Source organism: Diadema setosum, chromosome 19, assembly GCF_964275005.1.
Source record: "Diadema setosum chromosome 19, eeDiaSeto1, whole genome shotgun sequence".
Classification (NCBI taxonomy): Eukaryota; Metazoa; Echinodermata; class Echinoidea; order Diadematoida; family Diadematidae; genus Diadema; species Diadema setosum.
In genome coordinates this window covers 8,249,747-8,272,139 of record NC_092703.1, presented here as the reverse complement: position 1 = coordinate 8,272,139, position 22,393 = coordinate 8,249,747, and the positions used below count along the sequence as shown (strand labels likewise).

Sequence of the window (22,393 nt, the reverse complement as noted above, 5' to 3'; positions counted from 1 at the left end):
TACATGAAAATCCAAGCAGTAGGGAACACCGCTTGATATTTAATCATCACACAATGTGAGTTACATGTGAGAGGAACAGAATTGCAAGTTAACCTCTCATTCTACTGTGGCATTTGGCGATTTATTGATGGGTTTTGGCGGGTCTGTGCGTTTGACTAAAATATGTGAACTTGGCACGCCGTCGACTTGAGTTGGGTGTGTGAATGTGGCACATTAAGAGTGAAGTGCAGCAGCATCATACATCAGAGTACATTCCATTGAAATTCAGTTGCATTTGATTAACCAAAACTTTATTGATTTTGTCCTTTTTAATTTTGAACAGACCTGCCCGTGGAGAGAGCATCCATTCTTCATCATGGAGACGGATTTCTTCATCAGCAACATCCAGAAAATCGTGCTATATGAGACCAAAGCGGTAAGATATTGATTTTAATCAGGCAGAATCATGTTATTGGCCCCATTCTTGTATTTGACCCCTCCCCCTTTTTATGGCCCTTCAAGATCCATGTAATTAGCATGCAATTCAAATGGGAGGAATGCACCCTATTTATGTAAATATTTAAAGGGATGGTATAGTTTTGGTTGAGATAGGGATGTAGATTTGAACTTTTTGCAAGATAATCAGAAACCATTTAAATATGAAATAATATAGAGCATACAATCTAGGAGAAATTAAAAGTTTATTTGATGAAAATCAGTTTTGAAATGGCTGAGATATTGAAAAACAAAGTACAGCAAAGTGATCCTAATGAAAGATGGGTCCCACCTTTTATTAGAACATCTTTGTTTTCAGATTTCCACTGTCAGTAGCTTCTTCTCAGATGGTTGGACTGAAATAGTCAAGCTAATTTTTTTTTTTTTTTTTTGGATTTCGTTTGCACTGTTCTTCCATCCCCTCAGCGACTGTACATCATGGGATCGAACAACTCTGAGACAGAGTTTAGGGTCCTGAAAATTGACAGAACAGAGGCAAGGGGACTGGAGATCACAGATGACAAGGTGCAGTGAATATTCTGTTAAATACAAGTTTTGATATATTAAAGCAATGCTGCACACTGGCACTGGACCAGTAACTTTTTCAGAAATGGACCAGTAAAAATAACGGAAAAACTGGGTGCATGCAGGTCCGACAGACAGGTCGGACCAGTAGAAAAAAATGGGTTTGTGTGCAGCCCTGATTAAAGGCATTGTTTACCATTTGCAGATGAAACAAAAACTCAGCTTTAGTGCTTCAAAATAGTTCTAAAATGTGAGTTAGAGAAAAAACATCCAATTTCAAAACTTTAATCATTATAATCAATGTTAAGTATCGTTAAATATAGAAAATGTGAACAATGATATAATAAAAGAATTTCTCGACTAAACCGTAAATAGTTATGGTTAGTGAGAAAAATAAGGATACCTCCTTATATTTTAGGCTTTATTGCAAAATTTATATATTTTAGGATGTTTAGTGATACAACTGACCTAAGCATATGCATCAAATGCGATAACTCAAACATTTTTTTAAATCACTGCTCCCAATTGTAAAAATAACTCTAACAGATTTTTTTCCCTTGTGGACCTTGTAATATTTAAAGATTTTTCCATTATTAGCATATTTCTACTTGACAGCCTTGACAGAGGGTTTCAGAGCAGTGCAGAAATAAAACAACAACCAAAATTTGAATGCACACACGTGGTACTTTTTTTTTTTCATTTAGATTACGTACACCTTGAGTCAAATCAAAGATCTCCTCCAAACCCTCAAGCATGGCAACCAAGGACCGTCACATTTTTCATCATCGTCCTCCTCTTCGTCCTCATCCTCATCCAGTGGGATGGCCGGATGGTCGCGGTGCGTTTCGGCATTTGGCATCGCTGGTGAGCAATCTGGCCAGAGCATGACTCTTTTTATACAGATTTTACCTTTTTTTGGGTGTAATATAACATTTGACATCCCTGCTGAAGTTAATTGCACATTTCGGGATAATGTAATCTTGTGGGAAAATATAAACCCGAAGGGACTCTCACTGCGGCAGTCAGGTGTGATATTACGACCATAGACAAGACAATGTAATATGCTGTGATATACGCAATGGTCCACATAAATACACATCATTTCATTTTAGCCCTGTTTAAAGTCAGCAGCCAGGCAATTTCTTAAAATTACATGTATGTTACCTGGTTTGATGTCACTGCTCACAATATGACAGTTTGGATCCTCCCTGCATTATTCATGTGACTGCATTATGACCAATCACTGGCCAGTATTTACAATTTGTGTGTTTGTTATAGACCATTTTATATTATCAAATATTTCATCGTGAAAGGAAAAACATGAGTGTCAGTTTCTGCTTTTCTAACCATAATGCTACCTTTAACTTAATTTACTGTGAGTACAGTCAGTTGTCACTCCTTTTTGTTTTAATGATGGACAATCATGTATAAAAAAAGTAACTTGTTCCAAGCTTCATTGATTAATGTTCATATCACATGTTTACTCTTGCTCAGTGTCTAAAATGCAATTTTCAACTATCTAAACTTTTTGTTAATGAGATAATTACATTACACCACCTATCATTACACTTTGAACATTTGTTGAGCAATTCTGTTTGCATTTGAAATTATCCCAGAATCATATCAGCTTGCTATGGGCCAAAATGTTAATGTTTGGGTGTACGAGCATATTTAGACAGGTTTACTTGACTTGCAAATTGCCTTAAGGATTAATAGTCCTTTTGACAATATTAAAAATGTATTTCAAGAATGAGAAAGTGATAATAGATCAAATTACTGTACGTCATATACTTCAGTAGTATAATGATGATTGTATCAAAATTGAGACTTTAGAATTGAGACTTTGAAGACACTTTTGCGAGCGATTGAATTTGCGAGTGAGAACCATATTGATGAAATTTGAAATAAGTATTATCCCCCTTCAGTGGAAAACTTTAGTGATTTTCCAGTTTGGAGTGCAATACATGGTGCCATTTGTGTTTAAAGAGGATTTTTTTTTTTTTTTTTTGAGGGGGGCAAGTTGATAATATCATGAAATTTGTGCAAAGTTTAATATAATGCAAAATAGAATGATTCACTCTATTTATTTAAAAAGGACATCAGAATTATTCTGAAGATACAGCATCACTTTTTTTTTCATTTCAGGTTTTGTCAGATTCTTGGAGGGATACTACATTGTTCTGATTACAAAGAGGAAAAAGTAAGTGGCAATTTTGGGGGCAAATTGAAAAATAGATGTTTGCTCATGACACTCCGATTTTGCTCATCAATACAATAATGTGTCTGTATCAAATTCATGTGAACCTGGGTCATTTTGCTTATGATTCTTTTTTTTTTTAAATCATGTATTTTTGAGTAAGTAGAAATTTCTGGATTAAAGGTTATAATGTCAAAATGATCATAATGATGATGATTGTGCCTAAGTAAAATATGCTATTACAGTATTCATCGCATAATCGGGCATCTGATAATCGGGAACCTCGCTTAAATGACATACGCTTCCCAGAAACATTTCCAATGCACGTTATTTTCACTGGATAATCGGGCGGGGACCTCTGATAAACGGGACAATTTTTCTTCAAGCGATCTTTGATTTTGTTGACATTTTACACAAAAAATCTACCAAAATGCCACAACAATATTTCAAAGATTCCCTAACAGTTGTCGTTTACATCGAACTTACAAAGCAAGCTTCGGACTGGTGTGTTTGGACCTCCGTCCATCCAGTACATGTACATTTCAGCTCGCTGCCCGCCTTCGCTTTTCTGTACGTGTGTATATATGGCGAGCTAGATCGCTACATATTGACAACACATGTACAGTGAAGTGATCGCGGCAAGTAAACAATCAAGCCGTGATGACTGAATGATTGAAGGACTTTTCATTGACGTTCCCACATCAGTTCTGGGCAATCAATGTGGATATGTATTTATACGGAACGCCCTACGTGTCCAAGAATTCTACGAATGTTTAAGAAAGTGCTAGCTTTTAATCCACATATTTTGTGTTCGAAGAGAGGTGACAGAAGAAGAACCCGGTTGCGATTACTCTACATCATTGCGAGAATGCAGGGAGAGCTAGAGGGTCGCGCCGAGGGGTAGCGCGGCTGTGTATTCATGTACATGTACAGTACGTCACTATGCATGTGTGTGTGTGTGTGTGTGTGTGTGTATGTGTGCACTACATGTACATGTCATATGCCGTTAGTGTATAGTGAGTGCTCATCGCGAAATCGGGCACCCCGCTTAAAGGGGCCATGTTTGCTACTCCCAACCTGTCCCGATTATGCGATGAATACTGTACATGTATATCTGCATTTATTACTTCTAATCATCATCGTCTTGGTGACTGCACAGATGGTAGTGATAAAAGTCGCAGTGAAAATTACAATGGCAGCATATCAAACAGGGATATCAAGAGCAATGAAAATGATTGTGAGAACTGAGGAGGTTTATGTATTACTGTAAAAATGAAAATTTTGCATGATTGATAGTTTACATTGAACAAATTTCAATGGACTTTGCTTGTTTGATGTGTGCAGAAGAGTGTTTTTGTACTGTAATGATTTTACATTTCCAAATGTATTCTTGTGTCACATTCTTCACGATCAAAATAGTTCAGTAGAGTACGAAATACAATACAATCTATGAGACAATTAAGTGATATGGTCTCGTATCTACAGATCAGCAGTCATTGGAGGACACACCATCTACAAGATAGAGGATACCACAATGGTTCCCATTGCCCATGAGAGCTTCAGGAAGCAGCATCCGGATGAAGCCAGGTGAGCAGTGCAGTGCAAACCGGTCGCAACCGGATTAGGCCAGATGAATGCAGTTCAAAATTGACAATCCTTTTTACCTTGAGCGGAATGCAGTATTCAGAGTTGAGCTTTCCATAATGTGACTGCTGGTCACTGTACAACTCTGTGTAATAGAATTTCATGTTCTTCTTTCAGTTTGTCGTGCACAAACGTTTGAGTTTAGATTAGTGTTTACCAAAGACGCTTTATAATAAGACACAAAAGTGCACGCTAATCATGTACAAAACAAATGGACAGCGCGCGGACCTCAAGCGTATTACGCACATCACCTGAGACGCGCTGTCTAGACACTTCATAAACAACAGCAGCGGTTTCAGGGACAGCGCGTCTCAGATGATTTGTGTCTTTGCCTGAGATGAGCTGTCTTTGAAGATGTTGTTGTTTATTAAGTGTCTTTGATTGTGAGATCACGTTGTTGCCAAATTTTTACCTCCACGAAATAATCCTTATTACTCTAAAATCTCGTTCTTCAAAATTATCCCTTTAATCGAAAAAAAGCTAGGACTATAATTTTTAAATCTTTTTAAGATGATAAGAATACCACTACCTTTGGAAATGAATGATGTTTCTAGGTGTACTGAGTTTGTACTTAGCTCCCTTTTGTATCGTCATGTAGGGTAGCCATTTTGTGTCCATTTTTATCGCGCGCCTTCGTATCTTGTTATCTACTATCTTTGGTGTTTACACTACGACATTGATAGATGCAATTTTATCTAGTACATAAATTGTAGTATGCTGTATACGCCATATATTTCGCGAGTCTAAATTTTCGCAAATCGGGAATTCCCAGGGATTTCGCGAGTGGTTAAATTCGTGATCGTGGAGTCCTGTACTAAACGGAGAAGTGTACACGCGTATGTCACTTTCACATCGAGATCATAGTCAATATTTTCGCGTGTCTTTAATTTCGCGAATAGCACCCGACTCGTGAAATTCGCGAAAATAAAAACCTCGCGAAATATTCGGCGTATACAGTATATGCTGAGACTCTTTATGGACATGCTCTGAATGATATACATTTGTATTTGAAGGAATAGGAGCCAAATTCTTTATAGACACATGCAATTTTCAGCAGTTCAATATAAGAAAGGAAAGGGTATGTAGAAGAAAAATAAATAAATAGTGCAATCAAAACTTTCAGTAGTGTGGAAAGCACATTGACTCTCTAATGAACTTCTTGAAAGAAGACATCCTATGTTACACTGTAGTATGGGATGTTTTGTTATCGGCATAGGAAAAATCTGTTTGAAAGTTTTAATTTTGTGACTTGGTTTACATCTGATTAAACAGGTACTTCAAAATCTTCCAGAATGTGGATCTCTCGAGCAACTTCTACTTCAGGTGAGCTTGAAACTGTCTCTTACATTTAAATTGTAGATGAATTTCTACAATTTCACCGACTGAGAATGGGTCTGTGTTATTGTTATAATTGCAAACTGATTGGCAAATTGCCCTCTTTTGATGTAAATGAACACCAGTTATTCATTGTCTTTGAGTAATAGCCCTGATAAAATACTCACCGGCATACATACTCATGTGGAATTTAAACCCACATCCTCCTGATTTTGCAAATGCATTACTCAGTAGACTGGGTGAGATAAATTTCGCATACAACCACAGCAGTTAATGGCTTTGGCAGCACATACAATTGTTAAGGATAGCTGGTCCGCATTGCAGCAGCAAATTCAATCACACTACAGGACAAGGGGAGATGAAGAAAACTGAAAGTAGCATCACAGTCATATCTCACAATATACCTGCCTTGAAAGGAAAGATATGAAATGATATTGCACAAGACAAAGCAAAGAATATGTGTGCTTTTATTTTCGCGCGAGTTTCACGTTACACGAAATGTGTAAAAATTGCCATTTTTACACTGTTCTTTGGTTTGCTTGTTTGTTTGTTTGTTTTTTCATTCGTGTGAACAGCTACAGCTATGACTTAACCCACTCACTACAGTACAACCTGACTGGCTACAAAGCCAGGAGTGGTAAGTTTACATTGGTGCAACAGTTGGATCACAACTCTTCCTGAGTAGCTAGTAGGGTTATATTCATTTGGTGTCATATTTTTATGATGCCATGTCAAACCCTGGCCCCAATGACCATTGTAATGAGGCTTTAATATCACAAGGAACTTGGTCCTCATTTGCAAGGAAGAATATTTTGGATCTACCACTTTTCACAGTCAAATTATTTCAAATAATGTCACATCATGTGCATTTACGTATCAGTTCTATAATGAAACATGGGGTCAATGAAAGCCTGCCCATTGTTTTGAATTTGTCTAGGGGTAATGGCCTCATACGCAGAAGGTCCATGTATAGTCTTCTTCTTGTATGCCACAATGTGCCTGGTTGATATTATTTGCTGATTATTGCTAGTCACCTGGGCCAAACCATGAGGGGTCGGCATCATTTGCCTGTTTGTTTGTTTGTTTTGTGTGTGTGTGTGTGTGTGTGGGTGTGGAATCGGTATGTGGACAACTCCACCTGGGTAGCACCCTATTCTTTGAGATGAATAAATGAAGCGGGAATTTTTTATGTGCATGAATCATGATTCCCTTGCACACAGAGCCTCTAGTAATCCTACTCGAGAGACAAGATTGTTTTGCCTCCCACCAGAGGGGACGGCATGATTACACACCACATTGCAACCAAATCACCACCCTCTTTTTTACAGTGATGCTTTTTCCCCCTTTTCATTCTCCATTCAAGCTGTATGTCTCAGGCATGATATTCTGTAGATTTAAATCTGATTTCAGATTTTTTTTTTTCTCAAGTCTATGTACATTTTGCTTTTTCCATGTATCAAAATCACCTGAAAATTTTGATTTCCGATTTTTTTCAACAAACTTCAATATCATCCCCGATGTCTGCAGCTGGGTCGAGTCGGCCCCGTGCCGTGCCCATCCAGCCTGAAGCCAGGTTTGCATGGAATGACTACCTGTGGAGAGGGGTGAGGGACAGGGTGCACCCCTGCTGGGTCACCCACATCATCCACGGATTCCTGGGACAGTGCAGTATCCTTGACCCCTGACCCTTGACCCTTCAGCCGTTAGAGATGTATAATCTTCACAAATCATTGATGTTGTAAATGGACATAGTATCCGTAATGAATAGAATAGTGAGAATAATCATAAAAATAATGATGATATAGAAAATTATCATTGTGATAATGTTGACAATGATGATAGTGGATAGTACTAATAATAGTGTTAATGATGAACTGTTAAAATAACAGTGGTGTTATCAATGGTAATGATATGATGATGATAATGACAATCATAACAATGATAATAGATGTTTCCTTAAACCTGAAGAAAACACCAGGCACAATTTTGCACGACTAGTGTAACTGAAATGAAGTCCACTGAAAAGTACTTTTGTCTAGAGATGCTTTGTTTGGAAGCCTTTACATCGAGGTGTTGTGAGGGCTTGTGTCAAGACTAATTTCTTGCCACTAACACTCTTAAATTGTGAATCAAAAAAAAAAAAAATGGTTGGACAGGAGTTGATTTCCTGAATGACATCAACCCAGATGTGTGTGTGTTTGGGAGGCCGGTGCTCATCACGCTGATCGCCAGGAGATCCTCACAGTTTGCTGGTACAAGGTTCCTGAAGAGGGGCGCAAACTCAGAGGTTTGTTTATATCTGGTTGATATTTTTGGGGAGCTTTGCTTTTTTTCACTGACTACCTCTCTTTCTGCATGTGTGCATTAGTGAAAATTTCTGAGAGTCTGTGCTCTTGAGGACTGACAAACATTCACAGGCATATAATGGAATTAAAAAACATATTGCTCATCGTAGCAGGTTGCTCTAAATCTGTTTTTGTACCATGCAGAATTTTGTTTGTTTTGTTCACAGCTTGGGCATGAACAACTCGACAACAAACACCTAAACCAGACTTGCACAATCAATGATTTAGAAATTCTGACATTACCAGAAGGTGGGCAAAAAGTTTTAAAACTAGATGACCACCATGCTCAAGACCCGACGATGTGGTTGAATGTGGTTATTCATGGTCATTACCAACTCGATAGAGAGTAGGTTTGCTGTGTGATAGAACATGTTCATGTTCATTGTTTAGTTTTCTCCATCGCAACATAATCAATAACATATATGCACAGTGTACATGAGAGAACTTCTCAAATAGTTCTCCTACAGTGCAGCAGCAGAAGGCTATAATGGTATGGCAGTGATTGTGTAATTATTATCTCCCCATCTTTGTCTTTTTTAGGGAAGAGTGGCCAATGAGGTCGAGACAGAGCAGATCGTCCACGACGCCTCCCTCTCAAAGTTCAAGCGGGGGCGCTACACATCTTACGTCCAGCACAGGGGCTCGGTGCCGGCCCTCTGGTCTCAGGACATCACAACCATCGTCCCAAAGCCGCCAATCATGAGTGAGTAGTCTCTTTCCCTTGAAGGGGAAACTTCCCAAAATATGTAGGCGGGGCTGCACACTAGCCCATTTCTTCTACTGGACCGACAGAATTTTCCATTTTTTGCTGGTAAATTCTCGAAAAAGTTACTGGTCCAACAGTGATTTTTAGTGGTCAGGGACCGTCGGACCAGTGCTAGTGTGCAGCGTTGGTTTAAAGGGTGTGTACAGTTCTGGTTTGGGTGAGGATTTAGCTTTTAACGTTTTGCGAGATATTCAGAAGCCACTCTATGAGATGTCAAAGGGCATGCAATTCTAAGGGGTATCAAAAGTTTATTTGATGAAAATCGGTTTTGAAATGTCTGAGATATCCAAAAACAATGTGAAACAAAGAGATCCTTATAAAGGTGGGGCATGTCGCCTTTTATTATTATCACTTTTGGAGATATCTCGGCCATTTGAAAACCAATTTCCATCAAATAAACGTTGAATCCTTCTTACAATCACATGCTCTTTCATATTTCATGAGAGGTTTCTCATTATCTCACTTAGGAATATTCAAAACACGAATCCCCACCTCAACCACTACTGTACAGTCCCTTTAAGGCTCAGTGAGTAGAGAAAGAACACTTCATGAAAATTTTAAGAGAATGGGGGGAGGTGGGAGGCCTCCACCTAAATCTTTCACGCAGCCTCACAACGGCTGAATTTTTCACTCTCAAATCTCATGACGTTTGTCTCACTGTGTCTGATTTGTGTAGATTGGACCCATGGTTGTGGTATCAGATTACAATTACTGATCTCAAGTCAAGCAAAATGATCAAATTCTTCATTTGCCTGTGTATCATTGATAGCGTATGACTAAAACAAAAACAAAAACTTACTCCAAAGAATGAACACCATTTCTTATCACTATTACAATATTATTGAAGTTCATGTAACGAATGCAATTTATAGTTGGTAAAATGATGAAATACATATCAAGGGAGCATTACAAGTATGATTTATAATGTCACAGTAGTAGACCATTATGATAAAAAGGATAACACAAAATAGTATATTATAGCCGAGGTGACAAGACCTTGTATCTGAAATTTTAGTGAAAATGACTTTTTTTGGATTAATGGTGAGGTAATCACTTAAGTGACATTCTGCCCAAATCCTAACTCTCTTACGCCAAGACTGAAGCCACCATGGCATATCAAAAGAAAGGCTCTCCCATTTGATATAGTGCTTTGGCTGCCATGTCTTTTTACTCTCCTGAACATTTAACATTTTGCAGATACGAGGTCTTGTCGCCCCAGCGACGATATCTAGAATTTTGTTGCGTGGCTCCTCCTGAATGTGTACTTTTCATAAGAATGAAGAAATTAAATCACCTAAAACTTTATGATTATTAACAGTTAAAATCTATGTCCCATTGTCTTCAAACTTTAACTGAGTGTGTCACGAACTATTCTTCATAGCTATTAGATTTACTGTAACTTCCTGTAAGTTTCATTTTCTTCATTTGCTAAATCCATGTTAACCTGTTGAAGACGAATCCCAAGTATACTTGGGCTGGTGTCTATGGGAAATGGGTGTTGTAGAAAATCAGGCCATCCTCAACAAATATGAATATTCAAAATATGAATATGAATATTCAATACTCTGTGTTATAGTTGACATGGCGGATCCCTTTGCCCACCTGGCTGGTCGCCATGTCAACGACCTCCTGAGTCGCTATGGAGCTCCTGTCATCATCGTCAACCTTGTCAAGGTAAAGATTGGGAGGCAAAAACTCACAAGTGAGAGGAACTTTTGGCTAAAATCCCGCCTCCAAGCCCAGAGCTTGTTAATTTTTTTGTTTATATTATGCAGTCCATCGTTTGTCTCCCTTAGAATGGTTGTCCTTTTAGAGCTTTGCTGCGGAACCCAGATGACTACAAGAGAAGCGTTTCCATGTTGCATATTTTCCCTTTCCTTTGTCAGTGACTGACACTATTAGACAGCATTCTTTCTTAAAATTGGTATAATTTTGTTATTTCTGCCGTCAAACTCATTCATTCAATATACTACCGTGATTATATCTAGTTTGTACATTGGCAAGTCAAAGTATGTTGATTGCAGTCATTGTAAGAATGCTTTTGATTTCTTTGTCCTTGGTTTCTTTTCTTTTTGGCTGAATAGTTTTTTCATTCTTTTTCTGTTTTATTTGGACCTTGCATAGTGTAAAAAAAAAAGTTATTCTTGCTTGTTATGTACTGCATTAGGAAAATATGGGCAAAGATCCTTGTGAGAATCAAAGTGTAGTTTTTGTGAATGGAAATTGAGGGCCAAGCAAAAACACAAGACATTTCAACAAAATTACCTGGTACAGGGTTTTCTTACTGAAAAGTAAACTTTATTGCATGCCTAAAGATTGATCTGGTTCAAAAGAATGATTTGTGAAAACAAGCTATTCTAATTTAATAGTCAAGACTCAGATTTCAAAATTGCATGTTAGTCTGCAGATTTCATATCTTTCAAAATTGTACAATAAAACTGTATGTGCTTTTATCTTGCTTCCACTATTTATTTTCTTCAATGTCCTCTGTGTAGAAACGGGAGAAGAGGAAAAGGGAAAGCTACCTGACTGACGCTCTCCGTCAGAGTATATTCTATCTCAACCAGTTTCTCCCTCCAAAGCACCACATCCAGTACATACATCTTGACATGGCAAGGTCCACCAAGAAGTGAGTTCAGTCTCAACCATGGCTTACATGTGACACTACCATAATACTTTATGCGCATAACATGGGTTACTGCCATTTAGGTTGTCCATTTGGTAAAAGCACTCATTGGAATGTGGATGTTATTTAACATGAATTATATTATTTGACATGTTTTATTACAAGGGGCCTTGATTAATTCTAACCATTTTGAGGGTTTAAAACTTACATAATGTGCTGTAGACATAGTACCTTGTGCTTCACTGCTAGAACTGGTGTGGATAGGCATTACACACACTAAAACGTGTGCAATGTTAGATGCCTGTTCATGCTAGTTGAAGATGAATGGGTCTTGCTCCGTAACATTCCTGACAATGTCCCTTGATCAGAGGGGGGGGGGGGGGGGAGTTGGTAGGAATATACCTTTTTCTAGGGCCTGCAACCCAACAAAATATTGCTTAACATTAAAAAAAAAAAATCCTTTTGTATTCACCTAAATGATGCATGCAGGAATGTTTTGCACCTCAATATGAATATCAATGTCTCATAAAATTTTCATTTAGTACACACGTTTAGAATGCCGTGCCAAGTGGCTTAGAATTCCAATTAAAACAGCCTCAGGATAATTATAGCACAATCCACCTTTGATGGATGCTAAAACTGGTCATGAGGAAACGGTGCATGAGATGTCTTCCTTTCCCCCACCCTAGCCAGCATCTAAGATAAGGAACATGTCTTTAAAGGGATGGTACAGTATTGGTGGAGATGAAAATTGGGCTTTTAACTTTTTGCGAGATACCAAGAAAACACTGATGAAATAGTATAGAGCATACCATTTTAAGAGGAATTCAAAGTTTATTTGATGAAAATCGGGTTTGGAATGACTGAAACATCCAAAACCAAAGTAAAACAAAGCGATCGTAATAAAGTGTGGGTTCCACACTTATCAGAATCGCTCTGTTTTGGATATCTCAGCCATTTCTAAACCAGTTTTCATCAAATAAACGTTGAATTCCTCTCGATTTCCATGCTCTTTCATATTTAAAGAGGTTTTTCATTATCTCACCCAAAAATGTTAGAAACCTGAAATTAGGTCTCAAACAAAACTATACGATCCCTTTAAGGTCTGTATTTTCTCCTTCATGTTACTGACCCCCCCCACCCTCTCTTTGTTACCCCCCCCCCCCCCCCCTCCTGCAGTAAGCACAGTGATGTGATGGCGCGGCTGGAGAAGATTGCAGCCCGCTCCGTCGAGAGGACAGGTATCTTCCTCTGTGGTCAAGCCATCCACCCCAGCGTCCCGGTGAGAGATGAGTCCAGGTGAGGGTGAAAACTTCTCCCGAGGATGTCTTCATCTATGCAAATGACTTCTAATGAATGGCATTATCTCAGCATCATGGTCATGGGTTGTCCATGCAGCAGTGATGTAACCCATCACAAATGAAATCCTGATAAAATCACAAAGTGCTGATTTTGAATTTCAATAATTATTCCAACAATCTCTGGACTCTGAGCTTGCCCACTGATATTTACTTTTGGTATCACTTCACTTTTAAACTCTGAGCTTTGCAGCGTTGTATAGTTTATTTCACTTTCTGAAAACTTGCCTCGGATACATCATATGAATGCTGATCACAAGTATATCAACTTGGCGGTGTCGATGCGGTCACAAAAGATTATGCAGCAGATATAAAACGTACACTGTTGTAGGTCAATTCAAGACACCATTATTATAGTAAAATGCTTTGTAAGAAATGGAAAAGTTTGTAGTATTAGAAAATGTCAGTGTTGAATTTAATATATTTGTTTAATTGTTAATATTTACAAAATTTATGAAATATTTCTCATGGTGTGATACAAGGTCCATTTATTGACTACTGTTCAGTGTTTGTGTCACTCATAAGATGCAAAACGTTGAGGATTGTTAATCTGGTATCACTTGCTATCCCGCAGGATGGAGGTCACGGATGAAGAGTTACCGGGTCACATATTCATCAGACAGGTCGGTTCTGCCTCAAAGAGTACATAGACTGCCTATACGCATATTTTGTTGATATGTTGGTTGATGTATCTTTTCTGCATCGTAATATTATTACTCAGTAGTTGTACAGAGTATAGTTGTTGGGTAGGTTTGTTCTAGACTGTTTGCTGTAGTCCAGAGGAGAAAAAAAAATGCTCAGCATTTTCTCTTTGTTCTGTTGTTTGTTTTTGTTTTTTGTTTGTTTGTTTGTTTGTTTGTCTTTTGGTGGGGGGGGGGGGGGCATTTCTTGAGAAATTGAGAGTGGGACTGTCTCTCACAGAATGGAATGCCCTTTTAATAGAAAGTCAGAACAATATCAGGATTCAATTTCCAGACTTAAAGAAGTCCCCTAGACTATATAGCTAGGATGGCAGTTTGTGAATGTGAAGTGGCTTTGTAACATGTTATTTCAGCTATCCATCCATTAATCCGTCCATCCAGTTACCATCATGGTATGCGGTCCAGACATGAGTTTGTCCATTCCACCCAAAGTTTAGTCCCTAAATGAAATCCAGCTACATTGTAAAATAAACTCACATGCCTGTAACTTTTGCACAGTGTCAGCAAAGTGATGGTATAATATCTGTTTACGAATTGTCATCACTTCTAGTTCATCTCTTTCTTATCATCATCAAGATATATTATGATCATAATTAATCCATTCCATAAAACAGTAGAGCTTGTTGAAATGACTGCCTCGTAGTGGATAATCATGCTATCACGACCTTTTTTATATGGCATGTGACATCTTGAGTTGCATTTGCTTCAGGTACCATAGATCCATTTCATAACCTATCAACTAGATGTCATCAGTTTATGGCCATTTAGGTGTTCACTTCATATGCACCTTGTAGAGTGGTTGACAGCACCCTGCTGGAATTTGGTGAATTAATTAGTTGCCTTTTGTCCTGCAGACTGGCGTGGTCAGGACAAACTGTGTGGACTGTCTTGACCGCACCAACACCGCCCAGTTTGTCATCGGCAAGTACGCCTTGGGTCACCAGGTAGGCATCATTAATATCTGAACTGTTTTCTTTTGAAACATCCAGTTTGGTAAGAATTATGTGTTGGTGTACAGTACTTGCGATGTACTTGAAATTGCTCTGAATTAGACGATTGTGTGATGAAAAAAGTAGAAGAATGGAATACCGGAACCATTTTCATTTCTCCTCTACTTTGACTGCACAGATTATTTCCTCCTCAACTTGCAACAATTAAAGTTCATTGACTCTGCCATGCTTATTGTCGGGTGCACATTCAGGGGCGGATCCATGGATTCCGTAAAGAGGGGGCGCCTTTACAAAATTAAAGAGGGGGGGGGGGCGCAAGCACCCCTTCCTCCATTTTTTTCTTTCATTTCTTTGGTTTTAACAAAAAATAAAGGGGGGCGCACCTGGTGCACTCCCCCCTGAATCCGCCACTGCACATTGATTACGTGACTGGGTATCTGTTCATGTCGATGAGCCTGGTTCTGATGTGATGCATGTAATGGTAGTGATGCTGTCAGTCACTGAGATCATGTGCTGGTTTGATAAGTGTCACATTAACCTTCCTATCTTACTCGTACAGAAGGAAGTTTAAGATGTCCCAACATTCATGATTACTTTGCTTCAGATTCAACATTCTCGTTTTATTTTGTGTTTGTCTGTTTTGGTTGTTTTCAGCTGTACTCGCTGGGTCTGGTTGACAAGCCGCACTTGCAGTTTGGCTCCGACGTCGTCAGGTATTCTTTTCCAGAAATCATCTCAGTTTATCAATTCAACATTCATTCTTGGCTTGTAGATTATGATTTTATGTACTGTAATAAGTGTATATTTAATAGCTAGATGATACCTCACTAATATTAAAGATAGAACTCCAAAAGAAAGACTAATCATTTGGTTTGCATTTTTGGCTGTTAGGCTTGCATTCAAGTTTGATCTAGACTACAGTCCTGTTTTGGCATATTTATGTATACAGAGCAGGCTAAGCTAGGCATACCAAAAACCTACCAACTGCCTACGTGTATGTATATCTACTGTTCATGTGACATTCACGTGACATTCGCACACCCAACTCGGTTAACAGCTCACCAACTTCACATATTTTGCTCAAATGCACAACCGCGCGCAAACTGATCGATAAAGTCCAATATGCCACAGTGCATTGAAAGTGTTGAACAAAATCCCATTCCTCACACATATTTACATCACAGCAAAGTTTGCAATTTTCTCTGCAGCCTTGCTGTACTGCATTTGTAGCATAAGTGTTTCTATAGAGAGTTACGTGGCTTTCAAAAACAAAATGTTTTCCAAAAGTGCTCATGCGTTACTGTCTCAGAATAATGTGTCACACCACAGGAGGTTACACCATGGCACGCAAAGAGTTAAAGGACAGTGTACTCTCAATGAGTTTGATGGAGATGTTCTTCTTCCACTCTCATCCGTCTTAATGCACAGAATGTTGGAAGACCTCTATGAAGACATGGGGGATACCATCGCCCTGCAGTACGGAGGCTCCCAGCTGGTCCACTCCATCAGCACCTACCGCAAGATCTCCCCCTGGACCTCGCACTCCAGGGACATCAAGCAGACGCTCTCCCGTTACTATAGCAACGCGTTCTCCGGTGGGTGAGGCGGGGCAGTCCGGACAGTCCCTGCTCTTTTTGCATTCCTCCATGTGTCCCCAGCTGTGAATTTTATGTCGTTATGTTGTTATGTCAGGATAGTACTTCTTCATCTTTTAATAAAGATATAGGAGATTCTCAGCTCGGATATTAAAGTAAAGTGAACTTGATCCTCGATACACTTTAGATGGAATATATGAAAAACTGTCAGATTTGCTGACAAATTAACTAATGAAGGAAATCACATTCAACAACGGTCTGATGACGAATATCAGGCTGCATGTTGATTAAATGGATTAAAAAAAACAAACTATAAACTTCAAATTTCATGCGTGCATCGTGAGTTGACCACGGCAAAGGAAATTTTGCTTCAGGCTTTGCTAATAATGTGGCAACAACTTTTTACATACATCATACTTATCCCGCATGTAATTTGTCATCTTTCAGTAAAAACTGAAAGTTTTCCATCCTGCCAGCATTCTGATTAAAGGTCATATGTGAGATCTGTACCCATGAATACAGATAGGATTGTGCTTCAGTAATGCAATATATGACAAGAATCTTGTCAGTGTCTCAACGGTTTTTGCTGAGCTATCGTTAGACTCTGTAAGCGACCATTTTTTTTTTTAATTCACAATTTTCATCTTTGAAAGACAGCTCAACACCAGAAGTTGGTTTCTGCTTCTACCTCCAAATTGCATGTGGTGATGAATGAAAAGTGAAATGACCCCAAAGTTAATCAGTTTCGCTGCAGTTTTGTGTCGCTCTGTTTTAACTTGATCATGAGAGAATCTTGGAGTGCAACATTGTCTCATTTATCTTAGCAATTAACATTTGAAAGACATTTCAATTGAACAAGAGTGTTCTCCTTCTTATCGCTGAGTTGTTTTTGATGGTGAGTGAAGAGGATAAAGATAGGTTTGTCAGCAGACAAAGAAATTTAGTTTCCACTCTTATTCAGTATGATGAGAAGACAAAAATCCAGTGCATGTCCAGCACAGTAGCATGACTTATGTTTTTCTTTGTGATTCAAAATACTCTTGGTATTTGACAGTTGGTGTCCTTCGTAAGGTTAGAGAGTGAAACCAGGGACAGTTGACAAAAGAGAATGATATGGTGTCTGATTGAATTACAGATTTGATTGGTAACACAATATTGAGCCAGAGTTTGTGAGTAGGCAATGGTGTAGCATTCTTTGAGCTGGTTTCATTTGATGCCTTTGCAGATGCTGACAAGCAGAGCGCCATTAATCTCTTCCTCGGGATCTATGTACCAAGGGAAGGCCTGCCAAACCTCTGGGACCTACCCACTGACTATTACCTGCACCACTCGGACGCAGTGGGCACCGGTGTGGAAAAACGGTAGTGTTTTAGAGCTTTTTAATTTTAATCATAAGACCATGCAGTGGATTACATCAGAGCTTTTCAAAAGACAATTAATAAAAAAAAAATAATCAATTGAGAATGTTACATGGCATGACTGCTGCCCTTTAAGCAGTAGATGATGCGGGTTCAGATCCCATGCTAGTTCCTACTTTGTTTTTTGTTTTTCTTTTGCTGTTCACAATGATACAGATACAAGTTAATGATCTTATCCATGGATAGTAACAACAAAAAAGAACTTGCCGTATTTCCTAATAAATGTATGATACTGTCTCATCATGTGTAATATGCTCCATGCAGTTTTATTATGGTGCCACATATAATTTGGCATTTTACGAGAGTTGTAGTTATTTCAGGAGCAATCGTATGACTGCACAAACATGTTCATGCTTATTTCTGTCTCTAATCTGTGTCATGGTTGTACCTGTAGGTGCACCCTTTGGTACGACCCCGGGGTGCTAGAGGCCCTACCGCTCTCCATGGAGGAGGTGAAGAAGTCTGTGCCCGAAGGAGCGATCTTGCCTCAAGAGGTTCCCCCGGACTGCATCGACACGTACCTCGATTTGTACCGCCCCGGCGAGCTCACTTTCCTGGAAGACAACCTCTTCTTCAAGCTCATCCCTCATTCCATGAGGTGAGGTCAAAAGCATCGTTTGAAATCTTGTTCAGTCAAACCTGCCTTAGCAACCACCTGTCTATGAGGGCCAGCTGCTGTATTCAGTCACAAATCCCCCACCCCCGAAAAGCCATGTTAAACACCATGTCTATAGAGGCCACCTGTTTATAATGGCCACTTTTTTTGTCTCCCTTTGGTAGCCACTATAGACAGGTCTGACTTAATTATCATTTAGTTTTTCTCTCTTTTTGATAGAGCATGGCTCAAGTGTTTGGAACATTATCTCACAATATAACTCTATGGCGTCACATTTGTATGCTTGACTGAAGTTGATAGGCTTTGACAACTTCTCATTGTTTTGCTGAAAAGCTCTACCCTGCACAGACCAATTGATAAATTGCAATATATGAAAGCATCAGAACAATTATGGCTTTGTCACGAACTTTACATCGCAGTCAAGCTTGCAGTTTACAACTTTGCCATACTGCTTCTTTTTCATGAAAGCTTCTATAAAAATTTTCATGACTTTGAAAAACAAAATGTTTTCCAAAAGTGCTCAGGTGTTGAGTCTCGGAATAATGAGGCACACAGGGGGTTTACACCATGGCACACTAGAGTTAATGACAGGAGACACCAAATTGCGTATTGAAGCAGATATTTATTGAAAATAATAAGACCTATTAAAAGTCTTTAACAACATAGAAAATTAATGCAAAATGACAAGAATTCCTATCATAAATATTAGTCTAATAATATACGTGTACAAAAAATCTTCATATGCCTTGAAAATTGTATTGATCATTTTCTTTCTGAGAATTTTTTTTTTTCCTTTTAATAGAGAGATGTTAAAAATTGCTGTAATATGCGAGTGTTTCTGGAGATCACTCACATCACATTCCCATCCGGGGGAAATTTGCAAAGTGAATATGAAATGAATGTGTCATTCTTTCAGCATCTAAAATTGCAGTCATGTGTAATTGGTGAAAAAAAAGGATATGTGACATGTGGGAACCAAAGATCTTGTGCCATTAGATATTTGCCAATCGGACTCTAAGTTGCCACCTGCAATAAGGCCTGTTTCACTTTTCAGCTGGCATTTTTTAATCTATAAGACTTTCAGACTTCAAGCTGTGTTGTTAATCTATCGAATGGTCTGTCTTTGTACTGTATTATTTAACTAGACAAAATTTTGTCTTTAGATTTGTTGCACTTGATCTTTTGTCCTCAGAAATTTCATGCCAAAGGATTCGAAGAATCCTAGCCCGTATACGGCACGAGTTGTCAGAAGCAAGAGGCAAGATGAAAACAGGTATGTAAGACTACCGTTTCACTTTGTACAGCTAACACTTGGAAGTCCCCAAAACTACTTTTTTATGTTCTGGTGCTGTATCTCTTTGATATGATTTGTGCTGTCCATATGAAATGTTTCATGGGGTAGCATAAAATGTCCTTTTTCTTTTGAACCCTTTTGTGTTCATGTATGAGTGTTTAGTTGTGTAGCAGAATTTTCAAAAGTCTGTGAATCGCTGAATTTATAAGTGATTCTTAAATTGGCAACATTCATTTTGGAGGAGTCAAGTTTCTGTTTCTTTCTTTTGACATATGGCATTTTAAAAGAAATTTCTTTCTGATTTTGTGCAGATTTAATGAAATTTGTCTTGATGGCATCGAGAACTTGGTATCAATATTATCAGTTATAATTGTGACTATTATTGTTATCATTAATATCATCATCTTTTCATTGTTATCACTCATTTTCAGTGTCACTATTATCAATATTATTATCCTTATCAACGTCATTGTTTCAAGTATTGTCTTGTCATCGTTTTTCCTTACTGTTATTCCATATATCATATTGTCACTAAATTTGTTATTATCAGTGGACCAAATTGGCAATGTTTGGTATTTGTACTCACACTCTCTGCTCCTGTCATTGGCTTCAGTGCAAATGCCAAGGCCAGCCGCACCACGAGGGCAGGCACTCCAAATACCTCGTCGGAAGACGGCTCCTCCTCCTCCTCCTCGTCGACGAGCAGCGACGAGACATCGGAGTCGTCTGACGTCGGAACCGGGGTGGCGTCCAGCACTTTTGTCAGCATGAAGGTAAAGAGGGCTGCTTGTTGGCTCAGTGGTTAGATGTGTGTCACTGCTTGAAATGTAAGGTTTCCGGGTTCAGTTTTCAGGGGGACATACGCACCAAATGTTGTATATGTGTGTGTATGTGCACTGTTGTATGTGTGTATTTGGCATTTCCCTTAAGAATGAGGCAAGTGCTGTCAATTCTCACGTACAGACCATTAACCCGTTGAGGACGAGTCCCGAGTATACTCGGGCAGGTGTCTATGGGAAATGCGTGTTGTAGCAAAATCAGTCCGTCCTCAACGGGTTAAATCAATGTTTTCATGCTTGAAAGAGCTGCAAACTTGCAGACTTACATTCTTTTCCCACTTCACTCCTCCCAAAGAGCAGGGCAGAAAAGCTTGGTGAAGTCATCAACAAGACTGACCGTGACACAGAATCAACTCCCTTGGTCACAGAAACCACATTTCTGTGGCTTACTTCTGTATATCTTTGTTAAAAAATTGTTACTATCATTTGACAGCAGTTTTATTAGAGTAAATTAAAGAAATTTACAGTAAAATGGAGAATGGAGCAGTCATTCTCATTCTAGTGCTTCTTTTTTTTTTTTTTTTTTGCCCTGTTCCAACAGTTCCAATTACTCTGTTTACATCCACAATTATTTCAATTCAGGTGTATGATTTTTTTTTTTTCCACGAACACAGCTGAACAATATTGAATAAGAAATCACACATAAAGACAATTCCAATAAAGTGTGCAGTGAAAACATCAGAATTAAGTTCCTTGCACAGGAAATAACAGCTTCTTATATAAGTTTATTTCTCAATTTTAAAGATATTCAGAGTATTTTTTTTTTCTCAATAATACACACATAACTAATTCAGACACCAAATAATAGTTTCTCAGTGTGTAAATCTATTTGTTACTTTTTGATAAAATATTCTGTACATTCTACCTCTAAATATTCAGAACATTCTATATCTCATTAGTGCACCCGTTCTTCATCCCCATCCCCGCCCCCTTTACAGGATCTCTTCCCTACTACCAAAGCTGTGTATGGGGTGGAAGTGAAGTTACCCGAGAGGAAAGACATTGCCCTCTACCAACGGTAAGTTTTACCCTACACTTCAAGCTGGTCTTGCCTAATATCATCTCTTGTCTTTCATCACTCCTCGGCATGCATTGCTTGCACTTTGTATTCTATTATGCGCTCTGCCTTTGATATTATACATTTTATTCATTTATAGTCATTATTATTTGTTTCTGGTTTGCATGTCTCACTGTAGAGAGGTCTTACTGAAAGCACTTTGACCAAATAATGACTGTGGTTTTAAGAATGAATGTACGGAAATTAGGAGAGGCAAATTTGGAATCTCTACTCCTAGCATGTTGCCTGTGTCGGTAGAATTCGGCGTGACTTTGATCTAACAGATAGGAGGAACCATTATTTAACTTCTAGATGCTACTTTATTAGTAACTTAAGAATATTCCTACTTTCAAGTATTTCACTTTTGGTAGACACACTGCATATATGTACCTACACACACTGCTACGTCCCGCATGTAGTTTGTTGATATGATATGTTTATAACATATACATTTCTTGTATATAAGTATATAAGTATGTAAGTGTATATATGTATATAAGTATATGTATATGTTATAAACATAATATACATGTTATATACATATATTTCTTGGCTGCTTGCATTCAAACTGAAAACACTAAAAACAAACATGATGAGACTAGGGTTGACATTTATAACAGTTGAGTAAACTTGCAGTAAGTCCTACAAGGCTG

The 22,393-nt window shown here is 38.5% G+C and overlaps 1 protein-coding gene across 1 annotated transcript in view; it reads left to right on the top strand.

Moving 5' to 3' along the window:
* The first annotated feature begins 344 nt into the window (after positions 1–344).
* The window catches only part of LOC140242506 (polyphosphoinositide phosphatase-like), a 38,872-nt gene continuing 16,823 nt past the window's right edge, over positions 345–22,393 (top strand). The window contains exons 1-22 of the mRNA XM_072322242.1: positions 345–415; positions 901–999; positions 1,704–1,863; positions 3,145–3,199; positions 4,682–4,783; positions 6,113–6,163; positions 6,751–6,812; positions 7,703–7,843; positions 8,362–8,462; positions 9,061–9,223; positions 10,863–10,960; positions 11,782–11,915; positions 13,092–13,211; positions 13,845–13,893; positions 14,826–14,915; positions 15,576–15,634; positions 16,350–16,516; positions 17,742–17,877; positions 18,329–18,532; positions 19,743–19,823; positions 20,458–20,617; positions 21,622–21,701. Coding sequence (XP_072178343.1) covers positions 356–415; positions 901–999; positions 1,704–1,863; positions 3,145–3,199; positions 4,682–4,783; positions 6,113–6,163; positions 6,751–6,812; positions 7,703–7,843; positions 8,362–8,462; positions 9,061–9,223; positions 10,863–10,960; positions 11,782–11,915; positions 13,092–13,211; positions 13,845–13,893; positions 14,826–14,915; positions 15,576–15,634; positions 16,350–16,516; positions 17,742–17,877; positions 18,329–18,532; positions 19,743–19,823; positions 20,458–20,617; positions 21,622–21,701 — 2,372 coding nt within the window. The 5' untranslated portion in view covers positions 345–355. The remainder of the gene's footprint in view (positions 416–900; positions 1,000–1,703; positions 1,864–3,144; positions 3,200–4,681; positions 4,784–6,112; positions 6,164–6,750; positions 6,813–7,702; positions 7,844–8,361; positions 8,463–9,060; positions 9,224–10,862; positions 10,961–11,781; positions 11,916–13,091; positions 13,212–13,844; positions 13,894–14,825; positions 14,916–15,575; positions 15,635–16,349; positions 16,517–17,741; positions 17,878–18,328; positions 18,533–19,742; positions 19,824–20,457; positions 20,618–21,621; positions 21,702–22,393) is intronic.